At 36.8% G+C, this 27225-nt stretch overlaps 1 protein-coding gene across 2 annotated transcripts; it reads left to right on the top strand.

Moving 5' to 3' along the window:
- The first annotated feature begins 2301 nt into the window (after nt 1–2301).
- On the top strand, nt 2302–26161 carry aifm1 (apoptosis inducing factor mitochondrion associated 1). Of its 2 annotated transcripts, XM_059351491.1 has the most exons (24): nt 2302–2563; nt 5098–5228; nt 5880–6009; nt 6302–6325; nt 8388–8540; nt 10315–10386; nt 11889–11957; nt 12061–12138; nt 13139–13210; nt 13936–14004; nt 14108–14185; nt 14564–14682; nt 15089–15219; nt 15591–15681; nt 16503–16587; nt 16668–16744; nt 18458–18566; nt 18659–18766; nt 19517–19605; nt 19689–19829; nt 21470–21612; nt 23282–23406; nt 24471–24658; nt 25685–26161. In XM_059351491.1, exons 1-24 carry the CDS (start codon nt 2476–2478, stop codon nt 25754–25756), a joined length of 2442 nt encoding a protein of 813 aa, XP_059207474.1. In that variant the 5' UTR covers nt 2302–2475; the 3' UTR covers nt 25757–26161. The 2 variants fall into 2 exon arrangements, with proteins under 2 accessions (XP_059207474.1, XP_059207473.1); XM_059351490.1 differs by lacking the exons at nt 10315–10386; nt 11889–11957; nt 12061–12138; ... (1 more) ...; nt 13936–14004; nt 14108–14185 and having other exon boundaries at nt 2304–2563.
- Nucleotides 26162–27225: the final 1064 nt, after the last annotated feature.

The following is a 27225-nucleotide window of genomic DNA, read 5'->3' as shown; positions in this document are numbered from 1 at the left end:
AGCATCATTTTACTGTTGTCCAGGTATAGGGCTACTTTTAATACTTTTTGTTACTTAATTTATGTGGTTTATAAACATGCAAAATCATTTTAAATGTATCATGTCCTTCATGTTAAATCCTAACCTAAAAGTAACTAATGCTGGCAGCTAAATGTAGTGGAGTAAAATATTTGCCCCTAAAATTTAGTGGAATAAAAGTATAAGTATATTTTTTTAGGAGTTTTGCTTTAGGTGAATTCTTCTGACCAGTGATTAAGATCAGGAGTCAACATAGTTTGAGCAAAGTTATATCACTGTAGAAACACAAACTTTTGCATGTTGCTTAATTTAAAGCAAATCAAATGTATTTCTATATAAATATCAATTTAGCTTTTATGTAATTAATACAGATTAATATTGATGTCCAAGTGTGTCAGTGTAGGATCCTGTCCAGGCCAATAGGGGCTGCTAGTGGAGCGATTGTATTGTTATTTTTATTTTATTTTTATTTTTTTAAATTGCATTACAATTTTATCAGGTTATAAATAATGTTGTATGTATATTTAAATAAAATAAAATAATAATACATAAATAATAATATAAAGGGAAAAAAAAAGTAGAGAAAAAAGGATTGTGGGTTCAGAGCTCTCTCTCTCTCTCTCTGTGATTATATTATTATTATTATTATTATTATTATTATTATTATTGTGTGATGCATTTTACATTAACAATTATCAAAAAAACAACGACCTGGAAAACTTATGAGCTAAGTATCTGTATGTTAAATAAACTTTGCTTATATTATTATTATTATTATTATTATTATTATTATTATTATTACTACTAATACTACTTGCTTATATCCATAGACTGTATAAATAAGCTTATATCACTATTACTAGTGTAGCTGTATTTGTTTAACTGTAGGGGGCAGCAGCACGCTGCTGACTGAATGTAATCTGTAGGAAATGCCACGAAGAAGAACAAAGTTTACGGCCGTTACCAAAGACTCTTGACGTAAAGAGCTCCAGACACCTGCGACTCGGCGTAACATCAACTATAGCAGGGCTTAAAGCTGGAACTACCCAAACGTTTACTATGAAGCTGTTCACTAAAGGGTTAGAAATACGTCCTAGCTCAAACATAACGTCACACTGTTAAAATAATCGTTAAAATCAAGTCATTTTTTGTCAAAATTGTTGTTGTTTTTTGTCTAAATCATCTCCTCATAATTCCGGCCACCAGCAAAGAAGAGCTAGAGGAAGATTGTTTAGTTTATCAGTGTTTTATTGTTGACACTAATATTGGTAACTTTACTCTAAGGTGTCTACATAAGAGTGACATGAGCGTGTCATAAACATGACATTGGGATGTGTCATGAACATTAATGACACTTTGAAGTAACATTAATGCTCATGTCATGTTTCTGACAGGCTTGTGTGACAAAGTGAGAGAGAAATTCAACTTGCTTTTTTCATTTTGTATGATGTATGTTATTATGACTGTTATTCTACACAAAAGACGTTTTTGAGTTGTTCACAAACATAGTTCAATATGAGCGCCATTTTTTTCCTATATTCATATTTGCGGGCACTTGGTAAGGTGTTATATATAATAATTTCATTTTTTATGCCGTTATAACGGTGTTATTCTCCGCAAAAGTCTTCAGTTTTCAGTTAATTATTTATTATGCTTAATAATTGTTCCTTATAGACACCTTCAAAATAAAGTGTTACCATATCTTGCTTAAGTCACAAAGGCATGTTCAAAAAATTGCCTAGTCATTTATTTATCTTAAGTTACATAATTTACACACAGTGTTATTACTATGCCAATACTGCCCTACAAAGCAAAAAGGCAGTACGTGCAGAACTGAGAAAAATGACTTTAAAGTTATCTTGTAATCCAGCCGTCTGCACAAACCACTACCATTTTTCTCCAAAACGACACACATTTGAGATAAAATGTTTTGTCACATAACAAAGGATGCCTTGAATATCATGAAAATGATAATAACTCATTTTTGACCAAAAATGCAGTTACTGCCTTTTTGCTTTGTAGGGCAGAATAGCCATCCTTTGTTACATCCTTTTTGAGTAAAATTATCAATAAATGTCATATGTTACACTTTTGGTGAAGTTTTTTGTGTTTCCTGCGAAATTAGAAAAAAAGAATTAGGCGATTATTTTAACAGGGTGACGATAAAAAGATACATGCCATGTCGCTGCAAGTCCGGCGACGCCATTTTTCTTCCGCAGCCGTTATTCACCCGTAGTTTCCTCGCGGGGACCAATCTTCCCTTCACAAAGAGTCTTAGCGGTTACCCATAATTCCTTTCGAACGTGTGACCTGTCTGTGGCCTTGGCGTGTCTCGCGCTGCTGCTAGTTGTCAGTGCGTGCTGGCGGTCGGACTAAATTAACGATAACTAGCTTAGAGTTCCCGTCCGACCAGTCGGCTAGTCAAACTGGGACCAGTTCCCGCGGAGCAGAGCCACGATGCTGAAATGTAGAACAGTGTGGAAGAAGCTTGCACCTCTTGCTAGAACCTCCTCAACTGTGTGCCGGCAGAACGTGAGAAGAACAGGTGAGTTACGTCACTAAAAGGTGACAGTAACTTGGTGTCTCCTCGTTAGCAGTTTAAACACACTTAGCTAGTAGCATTACAACTAAAACTACTCATGTCGGTAGTTTGTTTAACCAGACAGACAGTTTGTCAGTTGGTAGCATAGTTATAAAGTATTTTGACCTTCGTGTTGCTGTTACAAAGCTAATGTTAACTGAGCTAATTAGCAAACATGCAGAAATGAATGACATTTAGGTAACTAAGCTAGGTTAGCTTCAACTATATTGCACTAAACTGGTTGTAGCTGTCGCTTTAAACTAGTGTCACTCTCATTGTCACACGTTTTTTATTTGCTGATTATCACAGGTGGGTTCACCTTAGTTAGCCCTCTGAAGCACAAGCCCTTGCTTTAACCCTATAAAGCCAAGTGTATCATATTAGATACAGTAATTTTTGAGACCTCTACATCATCAAAAACCTGATGTATACATGTGTTGAAGATAAACAAACTGAGCAACAAATTGCACAAAAATACCAGATGTAGCAAAAATGATATGCAGGTTCCACGAATGGATCATTGCTGCATTAAAAAACTTCAAATCTGCAGATGTATGATGTTGTGTTATATGGAAAAAATATGTATTTTGCATGGTTGAGGAAAAAGGAAAAGTCAAAGTCTTAATAAGTTAAAAATGTTAGGGTTTATATGTTTTTGTTAGTTCGAGAAAAACAAACTGTGAGCAACAAAATGCACAAAAAGACCTGATGTATCAAATATGATACAAATTAGAATTCATATATGCAATTTATTTATTTCTTAAAATTCGTCAGCAGGTTAATAAGCACTCAGTTTTTCCAAAAATTGAATTTTCTGGCAATTATTTCATGGTTCAGGCTTTATAGGGTTAAAAACAAACAAACTTTGTACTCACTGTGGCCTTATACAATATATCTAAAATATGTCCTGCACTTCAATGAGAAGAATAGCACAGTTACAATGACATAAATCATAGTGAGTGTTGTGGGAAAATACAACTGGGTCACCACATGCTATACATATTGAACTATTTGCATTTTTGCAACCTCAACTTGCAACATCCCCTGTCCTGTCCTCTCCTCTCAGCTCTGTGTAAACAGCCTCCAGTTGTGTCTGATTATCAGTGAATATTTGTCATGTGACCATTAATCTCAGCAGAATCAATCAATCATGGCTTCACAGTGTCACTGAGGAGCAGAATTTATTGTTTTTAACAGGATCTAGTTATTCCAAACGGTTTATTTATGGCATCGTTTTAAATGAGACATGTAAAATGAAGTGATTTAGAAAGAAATATCACAAGTTTAAGATTTGTTTTGGTTACATTTCCTAACATAAACTTTCAAGGACTGTCAGAAATTTTGACAATAATGCCTGTTTTTACAGTTTATTTATATGATAAACTGTATTTTTGGCAATCTTACAAAATAAAAAACCCATCCTGGCTTGTTGTTGGGGTTCAGAAAGTTAAATATGTAAACTTTGATGTGGATCATGATGGTTTTCAGCCACCTGTGACCCTGAAAGACGGTATTGGTTGGTTGAACATACAATGATGAAGAAGGGAAGTAGTTATTAGAGGAAAGTAGTTCATGAAAGTCATGCCTCTGAACTTGACTCAAATCGTCTGAGTGCTTTCTATAATTAACCCAGTTAACAAGCACACAGATTCCTGAGCATACATGGCACCAAAGTGTGTCAGTCCCTTAATTTTGGGAAAGTTTAAGCTCATGCTGACACATAGTGATGTAATAATATCTTGTAAATCAGCATAATGTGCTTACATTGAAGATCTGGTAGTGTTTCTGTTATCAGCATCCACACAACCAGCAGCATTTACACAAATAGGTTTTACAAATTGAAGATTATAGTTGCACATTCTTCTCCAATAATCACTTGTCTGCATTTTAAACATTTTCACCAGGCTGTAAATGTAGCAGCGACCTTCATACTTTAAGGGTTTTTAGCCAGACAGGCGGTCACGGCTCTGTTTTTGTTTTGTTAACTGCTGCCAGCAGGAGCAGCCACGCAGCAAAGTGAGATTTTATTGACTGAATAATGAATATATCATTTGTTTAAGTGTCATTGTCTGTCAGATAGTTGCAACCTGATATGCCTGAAACAAAAACAAAGATTGGAACGCATCCCAATCACGGCAAATGTGCCAGTTTTAGTGTTTTACCATGCTCCATTGTACAGGAATATATTTATCAAAATATGTAATTTCTAAGACCAAGTTGAGTGTATGAGATAATGATTTTTTGTCGATCTAGGGTTGTTGTTTTTTTTAAATCTCCCATTATAAGGTTCAGGTTCTGTGTTATTTTTAACACCACTTAAGCTTGTGGCGGTTGTTTGTTCATTATCTGCCCGACCGTAGCTTTTCCAACTTTTTGTACATGTGTTGTAATAATAAGGTTCCAAAATAATGGGAAAATGCTTTTTTTTTCATCGACAAAAACATAAAAAAAACAGTGAATGCAATCTAAATGTTTGTCATTTGTTGAATTGTTTTCAGTATTAAACAATGGCAGAACATCAACACTTGTACCTGCGGCTCCCATGTCCAGCGGGCCTGCAGGAGGTGGGAAGGAGAACCAGGTGTATGTCCTCCTGGTGGGAGCAGCCTGCTTAGCTGGTGGAGTATATGTAAGTTATTATAGTCCGTCATAACATAGACCAGTAGTTCTCAACCTTTTTTGAGTCGCGACCCCCAATTTAACATGCATGTTGTCCCCTACCCCCGCTCACTGAACACAATCTCACACGCACAGTTCAGATCACCCAAAAAAGAAACAAAATGACCAAAAAAAGTAAACAAATGACCAAAAAAGACTCAAAATGACCACAAAATGACCAAAAAAAGAAACAAAATGACCAAAAAAGACTCAAAATGACCAAAAAATGACTAAAAAAAGACACAAAATGACCAAAAAAAGGAAACAAAATTACCAAAAAAGACACAAATTGACCAGAAAATGATAAAAAAAAGACACAAAATGACCAAAAAAAGACTAAAACACATTAACACATGAACACTTTAACACAGTGGAGACAGAGCTGACTTCCAAAATGATTTGGCGACCCCCAGAAATCATCTCGCGACCCCAATTGGGGTCCCGACCCCAAGGTTGAGAATAGCTGGCATAGACTGTATAAAATATATAACATATATATATATATATATATATATATATATATATATAACCTATGGTCATAACATACAGTGCATTCATAGATAATCATAATCAATCTGTTGTAAAAAAGAATTCATGACTGACATTTTTTCTGTTTTCTCAGGCATACCGAACTGTAAAGGGAGACAAAGTAAGATATCAGGAACGTTTAGATGAAATTGCATCCAGACCTCATAAACAAGCCGCACAAGAAGCAGAAACACCTGCCACACCTGAGCCGTCTGAGCCTCCAGGTGAGCTACAGGTTTCAGTGATTAATAACTGTTTACATAGTTCTACCAAACAATGTATGTCTCCAACCCCAATTCCAAAAAAAACCTGGATGCTGTGAATAATGTGATATAATGTTCAAACTTGGAAACTTGTTGTTTTCTAAATGTATAATGTCATTTTCAATTTGTTGCATTCTCCTTTTATGTTTATAATGTCCCAACTTTTTTTGCAATAACTGTTGTATCAAAGCCACAATATTTGACTCTGAAACATTTTCTAGTTGTTATTAATACTTGCTTTGCTTTGTTTTAGTTGTGGAAGCCACCGAGACAGAGGGTGAGTGATTTATTTCTCATTTTTTAAAAGATATTAGGGCTCAAAAGTCATATCCCGATATATTTTAGCCTGAATATCGATATACGATATATATCCCAATATTTTTAGCGCAAAGTGAGAGCAAATGTTCAGTCAAAGTCGAAGCCAAATATGACATGTCATATTTATTATTTATTTATTTATTTAAGTGAACATAAATACTGTATAGCAGGAGTACCTTTTTTTAAAATCAAAGCTCCATAAAGTGCATATTTAAATAAAAAATATTTTAAATAAAAATAGCCTATGAAATAAAATAGGCCAATCTTTTTCTGAAATAAACATACTTATATGAGGAAAAAAAAAACGAACATTACAAAAGAACTAAATATGACAAACCCTAGTAAGGGCAGCATTTATATGTAAAGAAAGAAAAAAAATGTAATGATATCGATATATGCGATGTGGTCCAATTCCATATCACATCTAAAAATATATCGATATATTTTTCATATCGATATATCGCCCAGCCCTAATGGATATTTATGTAAACATTGATAGATGGTAATGGTGAATGGACCTGCACTTAAATTAGCGCTTTTCTAGTAGATGGCTTTACACTACAGACTGACTCATTCACCCATTCACACTCACATTCATACTGGTGGCAGAGGCTATCCTGCCACCATCAAAAATTCATTCTCACACCGATGAACGCAGCTTCTGGAGCCAGTTTGGTTTCAGTATCTTGCCCAAAGATCCTTCGACATGTAGCCTGCCATGGAACCACCAACCTCCATTTTTATACTGTATATTCATATTTATTCTGCACTGGAATTCTATTCTGCTCCTTAATACATACTCCTTCTTTAGACACTTTATTTTTATTGTATTTTTATATTTTATTGCTTGAAGTATGCCTAGGTTGTTCTTTTTTATTTAATTGTGTTGTCATTGTCTCTGTGTGTAATGCTGCTGCTACACTGTAATTTCCCAGCTTGGGATAAATAAAGTATATCTATCTATCTATCAATCAGTCAGTGGGCGACCGCTCTACACACTTTACCCAGCCGCCCCAGATCAAACTCCAACTCTGTTAATCAGTTAATAGGTTGTAAAACAATGATACTCCTTAATATGAACAAAGAGCTTGTGCATAAGCTACAAACATTTTAACAACAGTGCCTGTTTCTTATTTCCCATTTTTCTCATTTGGCCGAAAGGTTTTTTTGTTTTTAATTATAGTTAACTGTTATTTGGTACACAGTGTAGCTTCCTCTTTCTTGTTGGACTATAAAACACACTGTAATTAATGTTTTAATAATTATGTAGTGACCCGATTGCTACTCAAAAAAGATGCCACTATTATGATGAGATCCCGTTTATAGTAATTTACGCGCACAAATGAAATGTCCTGTTTCCGTATATCCATTAACTCAGTTTATTATAATGTTTCCAAACAAATATATACTTATTTCTTAAACAAATAAACTTATGTTTCCAATGTATACATCACATTTCTGCGGTCAAAAAACTGTGTGTCTCTCCGGCATCTCCACAATCAGTCATACTTATATTAACTCATATGTGAATATTTTTATTGGGTTTTATAATACATACAGCACAATAACATCCATGAACTCAAACACGTCCAGAAACTCAAATGTATTGTGTGCACACCATAAAATCAATAAGAAATAATAATAATAAAAATAAACATGATTAGAATGTCCCAAATATATTAGCGTTAATGACAATAAGAAAAATAAACAGACACACAAAGAAAAGCAATAATGGTAAAACTTCACAAATGATGCAAATCAGCTATACAAAACCGACAGAGGTGAACAGAGAAGTAAAAGCAAAAAAACAATAAAATAAATAAGTAAATAAATAAATTCACAGGGCCCTTGAAATCATTTAGTCTACGGGGAGCTTCTCAACATATGACTTATATTAACTCATGACCTCAGAATCCATAATGAGCGCTCTTCTCCACCCGGTGGTGGGAGGCACAAACAAACAAACAAATAAACAATCAAAGCAAAATGGCTCTTACAAATTATTTTCGTTTCTCTCTCAGCTGTCCCAGAGCCAGAACCAGAGGCAGCTCCGTCACCAGAACCTGAAGCAGCAGCAGAACCAGAACCTGAAGCAGCACCGTCACCAGCAGAGCCGAGCCCTCCGCCCCCTGATGAAGTCACCGCCACCACAGAAACCACTGAACCGCCCCCAGGTTGTTTACATACTTTTCTCTCTCCATACATGCATGCAGAAGATCCTGTGTCCTCCTGTGTAAACAGTGTTTGAACCGAAAACAAATGGGGGGGAAGATCTGAAATCATATGTTCTATTGCACTTTACTTTAAAACTCTGAACACTGTTTTCTTTAAAAGATCACCAAAAATATATATTTATCATAGACAGAAAGGCTTCCTGTAAAAAGTGGCTATTATCGTCACAATTTGAACTTTCCGTCAGTCCTTGAACACATCATCGGTTACAAAAGTTTCTGTAAGAAAAAGTAACCAGAATGAAGCTTAAAATTGTTTCTGTCAAAATCACTTTATTCAACACGTCTCATTTAAAAATAAACAGTATGTTATCCTCTTGTAAGATCCTGTTAAAAACATTAAATTCTGCTCTTCAGAGACACTGAAGCCCTGGTTGATTCAAGTGACAAATACTGACTGAAAATCTGCTTACACAGAGCAGAGAGGAGAGGACAGGAGAGGCTGAAAACATGCAAATAGTCCAATACGTATAGCATGTTTAGACCCATTTTTATTTTTCCAGTATAACATGACACTTGTGGGCACTCCAAATTTTAAAAAATAATTTATCGGAGAAATCCAACTTATTTCATAACTGTTATTCTGCACAAAATAAATTTTTACTTGTTCCACTTCTAGCCATGATTATGCAGATTCCACAGAGCTGCAGGGCTTATATATTGTATATATTACAGTGAAATTAAAATGTAAAAAGTGACAAAAACGCTCAGAAATGACTTGTTGGGGTTCAGAGAGTTAAAGAAACTGAAGTGTCAGCGATAGTGACATCATCTGTTCAGGTGCAAAAAGAATAAGCAGGTTGTAAAACTCACCTGTCTCTTCACTTGTTCATAACCTGCTCATAAATGTTAAAAATACAATTTTGTTACATGTTTTATACACCAGACCGTATGGATGTTTTACATAACGTTACTGCATGGACTGTGATGTTTCCTTTATGTTGCATGTGTCTCATTGTTCATTCACCTTCTTTATTTAGTGATGCATGTCTCATGTGTCAGTGTGTTCTGTTGGTTTTCATTCATGTTGTGTCCTCTAACTTGTGCATTAACCCTTTTTACAGTTTTAGTACATCTTCAAACATTCACACACTCACCTCTGTTCTGTTCCGTACTGTAAATATTTCAGTTTTTGTGGGACACGGTCGTTGGAGTTGTCTGTATTTTCAACAAATATCTTGGCTCATGGTGTGCTTTGTTATATTTGTGATATAATTTGGAACCTCTCCTGTCTAATTTTGTTCTGTTAATGTGTCAAATCTTGGGAAATATTGTCCTGGGATAGAACTTGTACTGTTAATGTGATAGTATAGTTTGTAATTGGAAGCTGCCCATTGGAGTGGATTATATTTCTAACCTCTAAAGTTTTTTCTTTGGCTGGACAAAGAAATTCTCTGTCGACTAGCATTCACATGATTCTGGTGACTAATTGATTCGTTGATTTAATCGACAGAAATGTAAAACTCATTCATTATACAAAGAATCATGCAAATATTGCAATAAATTTTGCCTTTACTAGAGAATTGCTTGTACGTTTTTTGCAAAATAAGTCTTCCAGCATTAGAAGATAACCACAAATGAGGCAGCTTCCACTGAGTGCATGCTCTACAGAATGTTCCAAGGGTAAAGCTGAAGAAATGCATGGATCCTGATCATCTTCCCCGTCACTAATTCCAAAGAATTGAATCTTAACCTATATTGTGGATTGTCCTGACAGCAGATGAGCCAGTGGTAGAAGCTCCCCCAGAAGAGGCAGCAGAGCTACCTGCTGTAGCTGTTCTAGAGGAGGGTAAGACCTGAGAGGAAGGATACTGCAGCTCAGTTAAACATGCAATATAGGCCCCGTTTACACGAGGACGCTTGCAGGTAAAAACGACAAAACATTTTATCGGAAGTGCCGTTTTTGGGGCTTAAAGACGCAAAAATCTGAAACCACCTTCCAAAGTGTAAAAGTGTAATCCTCTCCTCCGTAGCGTGTCGTCTACACTGACAAGACACAAAACTCTGATCTGATCTGCTCACGTCACGTATGTGTTTACGTCACATACATGCTCCAGGACAGGAAATAAAGAAACGTGGGATTATTTCCATGGTGGGACCTTCAAGCTGCTCTGGCAGCTCTAATAAACTTACAGGAGTCTTTCCACCAAATGTCCAGGATATGTACAGATAGTATTAGTGAACAGAGAAGGATCTGGAATTACCTCCATCACATTCTGGATGCAGCGATTGGTGGGAGGAGCCAGACGGCTGTGAACGAGACCTGGGAGATCTAGTGATGGAGGAGAACTTTGTGGAAGGAGTAGCTGATGAAAATGTGTGGCGTGAAAACTTCTGCATGCCCAAAGATGCTCTTATGGCTTTAAGTGATGCTGCCTGGCTGCATACAATACAATTTCACACACTTTTGCGTCACCGTATGCAGCAGATTTCCTCCTGAAAATGCTCGTCTAAACCAGTAGTTCTCAACCCTTTTGAGTCGCGACCCCCAATTTAACATGCATGTTGTCCGCGACCCCCGCTCACTGAACAGAATCTCACACGCACAGTTCAGATCACCCAAAAAAGAAAAAATGACCTAAAAAAGGAAACAAAATGACCAAAAAAGACACAAATTGACCACAAAATGACAAAAAAAAAGACATAAAATTACCAAAACAGACACAAAATGACTAAAAAAAGAAACAAAATTACCCCAAAAAATACACAAAATTTCAAAAAAAGACACAAATTGACCACAAAATGACCAAAAAAAGACATAAAATGACAAAAAAGAGACACAAAATGACAAAAAAAAAGACACAAAATTACCAAAAAAGACACAAATTGACCACAAAATGATAAAAAAGACACAAAATTACCCCCAAAAATACACAAAATTACCAAAACAGACACAAAATGACTAAAAAAATACACAAAATTACCAAAAAAGTCACAAAATGACCAAAAAAAGGAAACAAAATGACCAAAAAACACACAAAATAACCCAAAAAAAGACATTAAGTGACCAAAAAGACTAAAACACATTAACACATGAACACTTTAACACAGTGGAGACAGAGCTGACTTCCAAAATGATTTGGCGACCCCCAGAAATCATCTCGCGACCCCAATTGGGGTCCCGACCCCAAGGTTGAGAATAGCTGGTCTAAACGAGGAATAAAAAGTGAAGACGTGACGCCACTTTTGCGTCTTCTGTTCAGACCGTCCTCGTGTAAACGGAGCCTGAGATATTATTATTAGTAGTGCACATCAGATGGATCTTTTGTAACTTTGCCACTATACTATCAGAACCAGCAGCCCCCTCTGAGCCGGCCCCAGCTGAGCTCACAGAGCCCCCTTCCCCTGTTGAGGAGAGTGGTAAGCACTCTGTCAGACCTGTGCATGGAACCAGTGATGTGCATTTACAGCGTCTGGGGGTTTATTGTGTCTTAACCCGTTGATGCTCCGGTTCCACTAACAGAACCTCCAGCAGCAGCAGCAGCAGAAAGCCCTGCAGCAGAACCAACCCAGCCTCAGCCCCAAGCTGGGACAGAGAGTGGTAAGACCAGAGTCCAGCCTGGTTGGAGCGGGGGAAGAGGGCAGACACCCATACTTTTCCTCCCTATGTTAATATTAATTCCAAACACATTTTCTCCTTTTATATTTTTATCCTTTTTTTTATATGATTACAGCTTTTCTCCCTGCCTGGTCACATATTTGTCACATTGTTTGGGTTCTGTTAATGATAAAAGTTAATATTGATCACATAAAAAAAGTTTCTGCTTCAGTTACATTGATCTCTCACTAACTCACCTCCTTTCTGAACTGTTAATATATATTGTTTGACACAGTTGGTTCAGTTTTCTTTTAACCCATTGACGCCTAAAACGCCTGTAAAACCTTTAAAATAAGACCCTAAAACCTGAAGTTTTTCTGGAAATTCAACAGAAGTGTCAACGCTTCTACTAAATAATAGATTTTTCAGCCTCTGTAGCAGATAGAAATGAAATTAAAAAAGTATTTGAGAGCTTATACAAATACTACAAAACGACGTATCCGCTTTCCAGGCTTCAATGGGTTAAACTAATATAATTATTTCAGGTGTGCTTTGTTATAATTGTGTTTTAAAATGCAACCTCTCCTGTCTGATATTATCTGTGAATGTGTCAAACTTTGGGATTTTTTTTCCTGGGACAGAAGTTTTTTATTTGTTTGTTTTTAAACCGTTATTTTAACAGTATTGTTCAGAATTATAATTAGAAGCTGCGGTTTTGAAGTGGATTTAATTTCTTACCTATAAACCTTTTCTTAGTCCTGTGTGTCAGATGCAAACTGTCTTCACAGAAGTTTCTAATTTTAACAGGGAAGCTTAAAACAGAAAACAGGTCTCTGCAGAAATTAACCAAAAATTAAGCAGCTGCCACTTGTTTTTTTTAGTGTGCATGCTCTACAAAATGTTCCAAGGGTAAAGCTGAAGAAATGCATGGATCCTGATCATCTTCCCCGTCACTAATTCCAAAGAATTGAATCTTAACCTATATTGTGGATTGTCCTGACAGCAGATGAGCCAGTGGTAGAAGCTCCCCCAGAAGAGGCAGCAGAGCTACCTGCTGTAGCTGTTCTAGAGGAGGGTAAGACCTGAGAGGGAAGGATACTGCAGCTCAGTTAAACATGCAATTCAGATATTATTAGTAGTGCACATCAAGGTTATAATAGTTTTGGATTTTTCATTAGTTTTAGTTTTAATTTCGTTGTGAATTTTTGTTTTCAAATTCAGTTAGTTTTAGGTAGTTTTAAGAGTGAGTTTTCTAGTTTTAGTTTAGTTTTTAGTTTTTTGAAAATGCTTAGTTTTAGTTTAGTTTTTATTAGTTTTAGTGTTAGTTTTAGTTTTTTTGTAATGGGCTATGTGTTTGGTGCGAGATTCAAAGTGGTCATAATACATTTTTCCTTTTTTTCCTTTGGTTTATCATCTCAGCCCCAATAAGGTTATTAACTCTTACAGTTCTGGGTGTTTTGTATTTTGGTTCTAGTGTAAACATCCCAGTCTCAGTAAACATATTCACCATGTGTTGCATGTTCAAATAGAAACACTGAATTATGAATGAAAAAAGTTGACAAAAAGGAAAACTAAGGACATTTTCACTATAATTTTAGTTAGTTTTAGTTAGTTTTGTAACCACACAATACACTTTCAGTTAGTTATCGTTTTTTTAAAAACTCTAGTTTTTATTTTTATTTCAGTTAACGAAAATGTTTTTTCAATTCTAGTTTTCGTTATTTCGTTAGTTTTCGTTAACTATAATAACCTTGGTGCACATCAGATGGATCTTTTGTAACTTTGCCACTATACTATCAGAACCAGCAGCCCCCTCTGAGCCGGCCCCAGCTGAGCTCACAGAGCCCCCTGCCCCTGTAGAGGAGAGTGGTAAGCACTCTGTCAGACCTGTGCATGGAACCAGTGATGTGCATTTACAGCGTCTGGGGGTTTATTGTGTCTTAACCCGTTGATGCTCCGGTTCCACTAACAGAACCTCCAGCAGCAGCAGCAGCAGAAAGCCCTGCAGCAGAACCAACCCAGCCTCAGCCCCAAGCTGGGACAGAGAGTGGTAAGACCAGAGTCCAGCCTGGTTGGAGCCGGTCACCGATACTTTTCCCATTTTGATAATGTTAATTTCAACACCTTTTTGATATTTTTAACATTTTTCCCATTTCAGCTTTTCTCCATGTCTTTTCCACATTGTTTTGGTTCTTGTAATGATAAAGGTTAATCTCACTCACATCCTCCTCCTTTTCCCAGATATTTCCTTCAGGTGTAATTGTGTAAATGATGGTTGTTGATGATCATCTGAGCTCATTCACTGACTGTCTCTCTCTCTGGCTTTTGCTTTTTGCCTTTCTCTCTCTTTCTCTCTCTCTCTTTCTCTTTCTCTCTCTTTCTCTCTCTTTCTTTCATGCTTGCTGTTGCTCTCTCATGCTAACTCCAGGAGACGTTGCCCCCGCCTCTCTCCTGGCCCCGCCCCACGCCCCCTACCTCCTGATTGGTGGAGGCACCGCCTCTTTTGCTGCTGCCCGCTCTATTCGAGCCAGAGACCCCGGAGCCAGGGTCAGTTCATCACATTATTTGTTTCATAGCACCAACATTTTTATACTGTATATTCATATTTATTCTGCACTGAATTCTATTCTACTCCTTAATACATACTCCTTCTTTAGACACTTTATTTTTTATTGTATTTTATTGGATTTTTATATTTTATTGCTTGAAGTATACCTAGGTTGTTCTTTTTATTTAATTGTGTTGTTATTGTCTCTGTGTGTAATGCTGCTGCTACACTGGAATTTCCCAGCTTGGGATAAATAAAGTCTACCTATCTACCTATCTACCTACCTACCTACCCACCTACCTCCCTCCCTACCTCCCTCCCTCCCTCTTGTTTGACTTGAGTTTCTCCTTTTGCATTTGTGTGTTTTCCTCATATCTGCCTGTTCCTTTTCATTTGTTTCTGCAGGTATTGATTGTGACTGATGAGCCAGACCCTCCATACATGAGACCTCCTCTTTCTAAGGAGCTGTGGTTCTCCGATGACCCCAGTGTGACGGAAACGCTGCGTTTCAAACAGTGGAATGGAAAGGAAAGGAGGTGTGTTTAAGTTCAGTCACACTTTGATGTCTTGTGACATATTTGCTTTATATATATATTTATAGAAGATATATATATTTGCTTTCTTTTTTTATTCAGGTGGAACTCAATGTTCAGGACTAAACTTCCCCTTTTTACAGTTTTCACAACAAATCGCTGTTGTCAAACAGAATTACATACTTTTCTGTCCCCAGGAGAAAGCTGTTAGACATGTTTCTGCAATTTGATTGTAATATTAACAACTGAAATTTATATTTTACTACTTTTGGCTGGTTTATTTGTGACTTGCTGCCTGATTAATAGCAAAAAATATAGTTTTAAATAATAAGAAAAACTCAAAGATTCTAATACCTTTTGTGTTTACTTGCCAGTATCTACTTCCAGCCACCATCATTCTACATCAAAGCAGAAGAGCTGGCGAGTGCAGACAATGGTGGAGTGGCTGTTCTAACTGGCAAAAAGGTTGGTTTCCTTTGAGTCAGACACTAATGATTACATACTGCACACGGCAGTCGTATAGGCCAGTAGTTCTCAAACTTTTTGAGTCACGACCCCCAATTTAACATGCATGTTGTCCGCGACCCCCGCTCACTGAACAGAATCTCACACGCACAGTTCAGATCATCCAAAAAAAAGAAACAAAATGACCAAAAAAAGGAAACAAAATGACCAAAAAAGACTCAAAATGACCACAAAATGACCAAAAAAAGATACAAGATGACCAGAAAAGACACAAAATGACCAAACAAGACTCCAAATGACTCCAAATGACCCAAAAAAGACACAAAATGACACAAAAAAACACACAAAATGACAAAAAACACACAAAATGACACCAAAAAAAGACATTAAGTGACCAAAAAGACTAAAACACATTAACACATGAACACTTTAACACAGTGGAGACAGAGCTGACTTCCAAAATGACACAAAAAAAGACACAAATTGACCAAAAAAGACACAAATTGACCAAAAAAAGACACAAGATGACCAAAAAAAGACATAAATGACCAAAAAAAGACACAAAATGACCAAAAAAAGACACAAATGACCGAAGAAGACACAAAATGACCAAAAAAAGACACAAAATGACCAAAAAAGACATAAAATGACCAAAAAAGACACAAAATGACCAAAAAAAAGACACAAAATGACCAAAAATAAGAAACAAAATGACCACATAAAGACACAAAATGACTAAAAAAAGACACAAAATGACCCAAAAGAATAGCTGGTATAGGCAGTATCAAATGTAACGAATGTATGATTGAAACCATTTTCAGGTGGTGCACATGGACGTGAGAGGCAACAAAGTGAAACTGGACGATGATACTGAGATTTCATACGACAAGTGTTTGATTGCGACAGGTAAGCCGATTCTTTAAAATGCATTTTATTAGCACGTGTGTTTTTCACCTGGTGGAAGCTTATTGAACTGTGGGCTGCAGGTGGCGTGCCAAGAAATCTGCAGGTGATTGAAAGAGCCGGAGAGGAGGTGATGGCCAAGACCACGCTGTTCCGCAAGGTCAGTGTTTCACCACCAGAGGGCGTTTGTTTGCTTTGTTTCAGTTTTGGACTTTCAGGCTGTTCATTTTCTCCCAAATTTCCTTAATTCAATTCAATCCAACTTTATTTATAGAGCGTATTTCATGCATAAGGCAGACTCAGTGTGCTTCACAATGGATATACATCAGTACAGTTAAAAAACAAAACAAGACAACAGAAAACAAACAAACAAAATTAGAAAAAAACAATTACAAATTAATTGAAGAGTGCAGGTAGACAAGCTATGCCATATTCACCACATACACATTTACTTACATGTGCACCCACAACCACACATGCACACACGCAGTTCAACCAAATGATGTATAAAAAAGATAGGTTTTTAGATCTAGTTGTGTTAAACCTTATGGAGAAGTGAAATGTGTTAAAATGTGTGGATGTTGAATGTAGAACACCAAAAAAAGACTGTCTGTCTGAATTAAAAGTAATTTAGTCACTAATTCTGTATAAATCCTTTGTATTTACTTTTGGACAACAGGTGGTATTTATTATTATTTATTGAGAGCCACATTTTGAGATTGAGCTTGATATCCTCCCTTGAAAGTCACAAGATTTTGTCCAGACTTTATCTTGAATGCCACGATTCATTTCCAAAATTACCACTTTTGTTTAATGTCGTCACTGCTCCCTACTTAAAACCCCAAATTTGTCTTTTTGGCACGAATAAACTTTCTAAGGTTTTTTTCCAGATGCTTTTTGAACTAAAATAGAACTGTTTTATGTGGTGGTACCTGAACAAAATAAAAAGTCTTTTTATTTAAAGAAAAAAAAAAGGTGCAGTATGAGTAATGACCCAGATTATTAGCCTTCGTAGCTAACATGCTCAGGTTTGTTTTGGGTAAAGTCAAGTTTATAGGAGCAACATTTCAGAATGTGATCATATTTAACCATGTTTCAGTGATATTTTGATCCATTTATTTCTTGTTTCTGTTAAGTTTTTAATGAGTCTTTTATACCATAACCTAGCCTGAAGTGGAACTACCCTGGACTAGGGCTGTGCCATATCGTATCGTTCACGATAATATCAGTATATTTTTTTTTATGGTTAAAGAAATGCATATAATGATATTGGCAACGTTCCTACTTCTTGATGTAGTGGTTAAAGTTGTTTTAATCACAAAAGGATACTTACTCCCTCTCGCTAAACACATGCAGCTTTCAAAATAAAAGCACAGTGTTTTAAGAGAATCCACCACATAATTTACAAGAAGACTGTCAAAATAAGATGCCTTAAATAAAACGTACGAGAACCTTTATTCTCCTTTACAAAATGTCATTAAAATATGCCCCCGGAACCCCTAAATGGGTATTTTTATTATTTGCTAATACTCAAGAGTCAAGAGTAAATTCTTTTGTATTTGGCAACTGTTGAGATTTGCACTTCAAACTAAATTTTTAGATTTTTATTTATTTATACAGACAAAAAAAAAAATCTTATTTTCTATATCTTGTCAAGTATTTCCTAATATCGTCAAGAATATCGTTATCACAAAAATAGCCTGAAATATCTTGATATTCTTTTAGGGCCATATCGCCCAGCCCTACTCTGGACATGTTCTCTTCAGTTTCTTTCAAAATAAGCTCCCCAAAAGGCTGTTTAATTAGTTTAGAGTAACTGTGTGACATATTTCTACCCAAGAAAAGTTTCTAAACAGTGTGTTCTCCTCCACAGATCGAGGACTTCAAATCTTTGGATAAGGTGTCAAGAAACATCAGCTCTATCGCAATCGTTGGTGGCGGCTTCCTGGGCAGCGAGCTGGCCTGCGCCCTCGGCAGGAGATGTAAACAAACATTTCTTCTGATGCTTAACACAATTCATTTATCACTCTATTGTTGGCACTCATTCTCTCTTTTTTTTTCTTCTTTTTGTCAGCAACTGAGAGCGGCCTGGAGGTCATCCAGATGTTCCCTGAAAAGGGCAACATGGGAAAAGTGTTGCCTGAGTATCTGAGCAACTGGACAACAAACAAAGTCAAAAGCGGTTAATATCTGATTTATACAGTCGCATGTCTGAACTTTCACATCTAATTACCGTATTTTCCGGACTATAAGTCGCTCCGGAGTACAAGTCGCACCAGCCATAAAATGCATAATAAAGAAGGAAAAAACATATATAAGTCGCACTGGAGTATAAGTCGCATTTTTGGGGGAAATTTATTTGATAAAATCCAACACCAAGAACAGACATGTCATCTTGAAAGGCAATTTAGAATAAAAATAGAATAGAGGCAACAACAGGCTGAATAATTGTACGGTATGCTTACGTTACATGACACAACTGAGAACGTGCCTGGTATGTTAACATAACATATTAAGAGTTATTCAGATAACTATAGCATAAATAACATGCTAAGAAGTTTACCAAACCATCCGTGTCACTCCAAATAACTAAAATCCAATGAAATCTTCATCCTCGGTGTCACTTTTAAACAACTCCGCTAACTCCGGAGGTAGAAGATGCGGCACTTCTTCTTCTACGTCGCTTACGTCAGACTCATCCTCATACTCGGCCTAGAGCGCCCTCTGGCGGTTTAGTGTGAAAATAACATGTGAAATGATATACCGGTAATAATGTGTTAATAATTTCACACATAAGTCGCTCCAGAGTATAAGTCGCACCCCCGGCCAAACTATGAAAAAAACTGCGACTTATAGTCCGGAAAATACGGTATCATCACTTAAATCTCCTAATTTCTTCCTGTATTAAATATTATCCATTTTGGTTTCCTAGAGGGTGTGAAAATCATCTCTGAAGCTTTGGTGAAATCTGTGGTCTGCAAAGATGACAAGTTAGAAATCCAGCTGAAGGACGGCAGACTGGTAGGTCGAGGCTTTTTCACAAGTTTAGTTCCATTCAGGAAATGATTAATCGGTTACTGATTACCTTCTGCTTGACCTTGTAGGTGAAAACTGACCACATTGTTGCAGCTGTTGGTCTGGAGCCCAACGTGGACCTCGCTAAGTCAGCAGGTCTGGAGGTGGACTCTGACTTCGGGGGCTTTCGGGTCAATGCAGAGCTGCAAGCTAGATCCAATATCTGGGTGGTAAGTTAAACCTCTTAGCATTCTGCCCCTTTTTATGGAGGATTTGGGGTTGTGGGCAGGTGATTTTTTTTTTAAGGGGATATTTCTGTGTGTTATCCTAAAGGTCACAGCAGGTCGTTGTATGCACTGAGCTCAAGTTCACTGCAATAAAATTTTACTTCAGAGATTAACTTAATTTTTTTTAACACTTTGCATCACATGCATACATACACACACACACACACACACACACAGATTCATGAAAACGCATACATGCACCATCGCTTATTTTTTCATTATATTATTACCCCTTTTTTTTGTTTTGTCATTAGTTTGTTGTTTATTTCTTTTCTTAGAGATCCTCATTTGGGGAATACCAGTTAGCCTTGTTTGTCTGTTTACCCCATGTTTTTGTTATTTACTTTGTGAATATATACCTTGAAAAAAAAGGGGAAGGGAAAAAAAAAAATGCAAGGTACAATATTGTAAAGAAAACGAAATGACTCATTATGTTTGTGAAAGTAAGAAGCCTTGCAATAAAGTATTAAAAAAAAAAAGAGATTAACTTCACGATACAAATAAAATAAGCTGACTGAGTCTCAGCTTCCCAGTGATCTCCAATTTATGCAACTCATAGGCTGTTTAGTCACCCCAGTATGCAGAAATATTCACATGCACTCGGTGAAAATAATGCATGAGGAAAAACTGTGTGTGTTTTTTTGCCTTTAAACTGTATGTTATCATCATGAAGCAAGCATGTATGTAATCATTCAGATATCTTGAGCCTGTGACGGACTCTAAAGGAGAAAAATCCAATTATATCATCTCCTTCCGGACATTACAGTGGCCTGCAGAAGTATTCAAACCCCTTGGATGTTTCACTCTTTTGTTGCTTTTACACATGAAATCATAGTTGATATAATTTGGACTTTTTAAAAAAAAAGAATTTGCAAAAAAGCCCTCATTAATATGAAAGTGAAAACAGATTTTTACAAAATGGTATCAATGAATTAAAAATATATAAGGGGAAGAAAAACAATGTCCTCAATATTCAGTAGCTTCTGATGCCTTCAGCTGCTGTCAGGTAAATCAGTAGTTCTCAACCTTTTTGAGTCGCGACCCCCAATTTAACATGCATGTTGTCGACGACCCCCGCTCACTGAACACAATCTCACATGCACAGTTCAGATCACCCAAAAAAGAAACAAAATCACCAAAAAAGACACAAAATGACTAAAAAAAGACACAAAATTACCCCAAAAAGAAACAAAATCACCAAAAATGATACAAAATGACTAAAAAAAGACACAAAATGACTAAAAAAAGACACAAATTGACCATAAAACAATCAAAAAAACACACCAAAAAAACACAAAATGACCAAAAAAAGACATTAAGTGACCAAAAAAACTAAAACACATTAACACATGAACACTTTAACACAGTGGAGACAGAGCTGACTTCCAAAATTATTTGGCGACCCCCAGAAATCATCTCGCGACCCCAATTGGGGTCCCAACCCCAAGGTTGAGAATAGCTGAGGTAAATGAAGACACTAGCCTATGTCATAAAAACAGCCTGGTGGTGGACAGTGGCATCCATAGTTTAGTTTTCCTTGTACTGACAGATAAAACATACCAACCCCTTTTGTGTGGACTCAGGCTGGAGACGCTGCATGTTTCTACGACATCAGACTGGGCCGCAGACGGGTGGAGCATCACGACCACGCCGTAGTCAGTGGAAGACTAGCAGGAGAGAACATGACGGGAGCCAACAAGCCCTACTGGCACCAGTCCATGTTCTGGTGGGTATCTGCCTACTAGTGATGTTCACTCAAGCTTTTCAAGGGTCACAAATCTAAAAACCATTTTGCAAATGAGAGCTGTAGCTGCAAGCCATGAAACCAGCTCAAAGTGGAAATGAAGGAAAATATTTGAGTCTGAATTTTTGATTGCATGGGTCCACATCCATTGAATATATTTAAATAAGTGGGCACTGGGGCAGCATGTACAATTCCACAAATGACTCAGATTTAATCCTTTTAGTAGTCAGATGTACATGCATGATTGCTTTGAAGTCCTGAATACCATTAAGTTCTAAAATATTTAAACTGCCTTTAGAGGACATTAGAGTTTCCAGCAGAGGGCTGCATTACTCAGCTAGACATTTTTCAAGCACATCATAAATTTACCCACTCAGTTAAAAACATCACTGATATGATGACGCGGGCACTCTGCTAGATATAGTTGCCAAAAATTCAACTACAATGTGGAATGTGGGTCGCGCCACACAGATAAACGCTGTTTTCAGCAGCTGATGAAATGCAACATACTGCTGACAACATGAGTTAAACCGTGGTGGGACTTATTATGCACCAGCAAATGATATGTTCATATTTCTGTGAATGCTGGTGTATTGCACATTGTGTGCAGCCTCTGTGTGCAGAATGACCACAGCATGTAATTTGTTAAGGTCATTTCGCTGTGGCAGTGGTGGGGAGTTGTCAGTAACGATTACAGTTACATTTTTAATAAGATCCCTCTCAGGCCTGTTTATTTGGTGTAAATATATACTGTGTGTGTGTGTGTGTGTGTGGAAGAGGAGCAGTGTGAGCTACACAGAAGCTGTTTTGACAGTAAAGTTTTAGAATTAAGAAGTTGCTAAAGTTCAGCGAAACTATAGCTGAGATTTAGCTTTTGCTTGGAAAATGTAGCATTTATTTGCACAAAATGACAGTATGTCTAGCTGCAGTGTCAGCCTGTATTGGCTTAGTTCCATAAACATTTTATTTGAAATAAAGTGCATTTTTAAAGTGGCTGTGCACGAACTTTAGAGCATATCAGTTGCTTGCACATCTCTCTTTTGTTTAAATCTTTTCCCAAAGTCTAGTAGCTTTCATTTTTCTTTTTCATTAGTCTAGTAGTATATATGTAAAGGTATGATGAACACCCCATGTTCTATTTTTTGTAAGAAAAATAAGAATAAGATTACATAATTAAAAAAGCATTTTACATTTGTAGATTATCAAGGATGGAGAAGAACACACAGATCTGAATGAAGTGGCCAAACTGTTCAACATCCACGATGATTAAGATGATTTGCTTGGAAAATGTAGCATTTATTTGCACAAAATGACAATATGTCTAGCTGCAGTGTCAACCTGTATTGGCTTAATTCCATAAACATTTGTTTGAAATAAAGTGCGTTTTTAAAGTGGCTGTGCACGAACTTTAAAGCATATCAGTTGCCTGCACATCTCTCAGTATGGCAGTGGCTGAGCTAGCTCACAGCTAAACATGCTAACGCTATAGTGAACATTCCTAAAAACAGCAGGAATATGTAGCTTTGACAGGATCTTTTCTTATGCACAGCTACAATAAACCATCAGAGAGAGAAGGTGTCTTTCTCTGAGAGTTTTGGGAAACATGCAGGGAAATAATGAGTTTTAATCTACTGTGTTTGGTTTGTGACAGGAGTGACCTGGGTCCTGATGTTGGCTACGAGGCCATCGGGATCGTTGACAGCAGCCTGCCGACAGTCGGCGTGTTCGCCAAAGCCACCGCCAAGGACACGCCCAAAGCTGCTACAGAAGAGTCAGGTATTCATCAAATCTTCTGGTGTTTTTTTCTGGAACACTAATGCACAGACAAACTCAGCAGGGGGTTATCAGTTCATACGTCATCAGTAATGAACCATATATTACTTACTAGCAATCAAACAACAAAATAATAAACAATATAGGGACGTAAACAGGTGTGTAAAATGACAGTAGGTGGTTCTTGTTGACGTTTTATTTTTTAAATGTGTTACTATTTTTTCTTTTTTTGTGTGTTGTTGTTTGTTTGTTTGTTCATTGTTGTCTCATTATGACTACATGAGTGTATGTGTACTTGTGTTTGTAAGTTAATAACAAGTTATGTGTGTTAATAATGGTAATAATGAGTTTATAAACTACATTACTATTACTATGTGTTAACTGAATATAGTAAATTAACATAGGGAGAAGGATTTAATAAGCTTTGGCTTCTTCCCACTCCTTTTGAACACAAATAAGTGTTGAGTCTTGTTGTTTCATTTTGTGTTGTTGTCTTGTATTTATTGTTGTTCGTTTGTTTTTAAATGTTCATCTTTTATTTTGTGTTCAAATAAATCCTCAATCAATCAAAAAAACAAAGTCAAATTCAAGTCACTTTCTAGAGGAATACAAAAACGCAAAAAAATTGTGAAATTTAAGTAGCCCTGAAACTTTTTAAAACAAGAATGATCAAACCTAGTAGTTTAACTCTCAGTAACAAACACATCCAAGCACATACACTCCCTCCCTCCCTCCTTCTCTCTCTTTTCATGCGTTTATTTGATGGTGACAGAGAACAGAGGTGAAGACATGCAGCAGACGCTCCAGTCTGTGTGGAGGATTAAAGTGTAACCAGACTTTAGACTCGTCATGCAGGAACGACGTAATCTCACTCGCTCTCTTTCACCGTCAGATGCCCAAATATATAAAACTACAATAATCAATCCACCCAGATTCTGACCTACCCTTCTGTAATAAAGAACCTGATAATTCCTCCATGAAACTGATCTCCCCAAAATGTGAAATCTAAATTCTATCAAGTAAAAATAAACAGAGAGTTTTAGTGTAACCCGTCCGATGTGTTCCAGGAACTGGGATCCGCTCAGAAAGTGAAACGGAGGCCACGGCTGCCAGCCCCGTGGCCTCCTCAACGCCTGCTCCTTCTCTGCAGCAGCAGGACGAGTACGGGAAAGGAGTCATCTTCTACCTGAGGGATAAAGTGGTGGTGGGCATCATCCTGTGGAACGTCTTCAACAGGATGCCCATCGCAAGGAAGGTACGGCACTTAGTAAAATAAATCCTTCACTTGGGAATAACTGTTTCAGAATGGGTAATCATCAGTCCAAAAACAATTAGTAAAACTAAAACTGACAAACATTAAAACAATAATCTTTAGCTAAAGTAACATGCAAAAGCATGCAATAAACACCTAAGACAATTCATAAACAGTTAGCAGCATCCAGAGTATTTTGAAATTGATGTGGCTATAATTAAATTTGTTATTTATGTCAGTTACATTACATTACATGTCATTTAGCTGACGCTTTTGTCCAAAATGACTTACAATAGTTAGGTGACTTGCTTAATTTTTCAAGTTATTAAGTACATATAATTGTGTGTTCCTGTGAATATAAGTGAACGTTTACAACAGTAAGTTATATGTTGCAAAACAAGTAAAGAAAACCATCTGGCTCCAGCTTAAACTGTGTTTCTATCAAAAGAAGAATCTATTTCTAAATTCAATCTCAATTGAAAGTTCCCCACAACGCCCTTCTTTTGTTTAAATCTTTTCCCAAAGTCTAGTAGCTTTCATTTTTCTCTTTCATTACTCTAGTAGTATATACAGTACAGGCCAAAAGTTTGGACACACCTTCTCATTCAATGTTTTTCCTTTATTTTCATGACTATTTACATTGTAGATTCATCAAAACTATTAATGAACACGTGTGGAATTATGTACTTAACAAAAAAGTGTGAAATAACTGAAAACATGTCTTATATTCTAGTAAGCAAAGGGTGGTTACTTTGAGGAATCTAAAATACAAGACATGTTTTCAGTTATTACACACTTTTTTGTTAAGTACATAATTCCATATGTGTTCATTCATAGTTTTGATGCCTTCAGTGAGAATCTACAATGTAAATAGTCATGAAAATAAAGAAAACGCATTGAATAAGAAGGTGTGTGCAAACTTTTGGCCTGTACTGTATGTAAAGGTATGATGAACACCCCATGTTCTATTTTTTTGTAAGAAAAACAAGAATGAAATTACATAATTAAAAAAACATTTTACATTTGTAGATTATCAAGGATGGAGAAGAACACGCAGATCTGAATGAAGTGGCCAAACTGTTCAACATCCACGATGATTAAGGAGGAGGAGAAGGAGGAGGAGGAGGAGGAGGAGAAGAGGAGGAGGCTGGCACTCGTTGGAGGAGGAACGCTTCACGTGAAGACTGAACTTTGGCAGCCATTGCCACTTCAAACCACAACTGATCATACTTAAAAAAACAAGAGGAATCCTGTAAATCATGTGATGTCACAGATTTGTATTTGCTGCAACGGTTTTGTTTTCTTTGTTTGTTTTTTTTTTCTATCCAGGAACATCTTCCAATTTCCCACCAAAGTTTTTTTTTCTCATGTTTTTGAAAAATCACAGTCCAAGATCTAATCGTCCTTCTGCTTTTCCTCCATCCGGCTGAAAATGCTGAGCATGGATCGTTTTCCTCTGTGTGATCAGAGCGGCTTGGCTGCAATAAAAGCTATTTTTAAATTGGAGTGATCCCATTATTTTCATTACGCCCCTAGATATTAGCACTGATGACATGTAGAAGTTGACCTGCATTCTGAGCTGTGATGGTTGTTAAAGTGTGTGTGGTTGAGCTCATCTGTCCTCAAGCATTTTAGTCAATGTGTACCGCTTGGTGCATTTATTAACATGTGAACTACACTGTTTAGACCTTTCAAATTGAATGTTAAAAGTCTAACTGCAGCTTAAAGCGTTGGGTACAGTCAGGCTCATGTAAAGGCCATCTGACATGTACATTTTACAGTTTGTAGTCGTACAATTTAATTAAGCGGAGCCAATGTGCAACAAGAACGACATTAAAATGAAGCTTGCCCTACTTATGCTGTCCGGAGGTAAAAATGTTCAAGCATGCAGAAACATTGTTTTTTCTGCTGTGGGCTTCTTGTTATTGGGATTGCATTCCTGTTTTGTATTCTCACACATTTCTTATCCAATTTGACACTTTGGGCTTCAGAGCGAAGTGTGGAACGGCCTTTTGGAGTGTGAGGCAAACACGTGCAGCCATAACATCCCATCGCTTTCCTTGACATTAATTTTCCATGAGCAAATGGCTGAACTGCCTCCCACTCTGTACGCAGGAAAAAACATGACCTTCCACATTCAGAGCTGAATCTGCCCGGCGATTTCCAGATGAAATAATTAGACCAGAAACGTTGGACAACCCGGCTGAAGACAAATAACTGCTTGATGTGTACTGACACTTAAAGGGAAGTGTTGCACTTGAATTAATTGGGACTTAATGCCCTCATCTTATTTTCTCTCTGCCTTGCTTTAATCTGTAGGATGCTGTAAATGTTCTGAAATTTAGTCTTGATTTATGTAATCAAAGATCTGTAAACACATTTACACTACAGGACTTGATATACTGATGATTCTGGCTTTTTTGCAACATTTTATCAGTATGAAAACCAAAGTAAATACCTTGTGGAACATATTTTAATTTAGATTTCTGTAGATGTTCTCATTTTCAGGACAATAATCTTAATTTAAAGCATTGGAAAGGAGCTGCTGTGATTACTCAGCAATGATCGAC

Source organism: Centropristis striata, chromosome 15 (genome assembly GCF_030273125.1).
Source record: "Centropristis striata isolate RG_2023a ecotype Rhode Island chromosome 15, C.striata_1.0, whole genome shotgun sequence".
NCBI classification, from domain to species: Eukaryota; Metazoa; Chordata; class Actinopteri; order Perciformes; family Serranidae; genus Centropristis; species Centropristis striata.
The sequence above is the reverse complement of the archived record's forward strand: the minus strand, read 5'-3'. Positions and strand labels throughout refer to the sequence as shown.

What these genes read in the sequence shown, in the direction of transcription:
- aifm1 (XM_059351491.1), top strand. Translation starts at nt 2,476, where the DNA reads ATGCTGAAATGTAGAACAGTGTGGAAGAAGCTTGCACCTCTTGCTAGA. An exon ending in TGTAGCTGTTCTAGAGGAGG is followed by an intron (nt 10,387 to 11,888) that starts GTAAGACCTGAG and finishes CTATACTATCAG; the next exon opens with AACCAGCAGCCCCCTCTGAG. An exon ending in TGCCCCTGTAGAGGAGAGTG is followed by an intron (nt 14,005 to 14,107) that starts GTAAGCACTCTG and finishes TTCCACTAACAG; the next exon opens with AACCTCCAGCAGCAGCAGCA.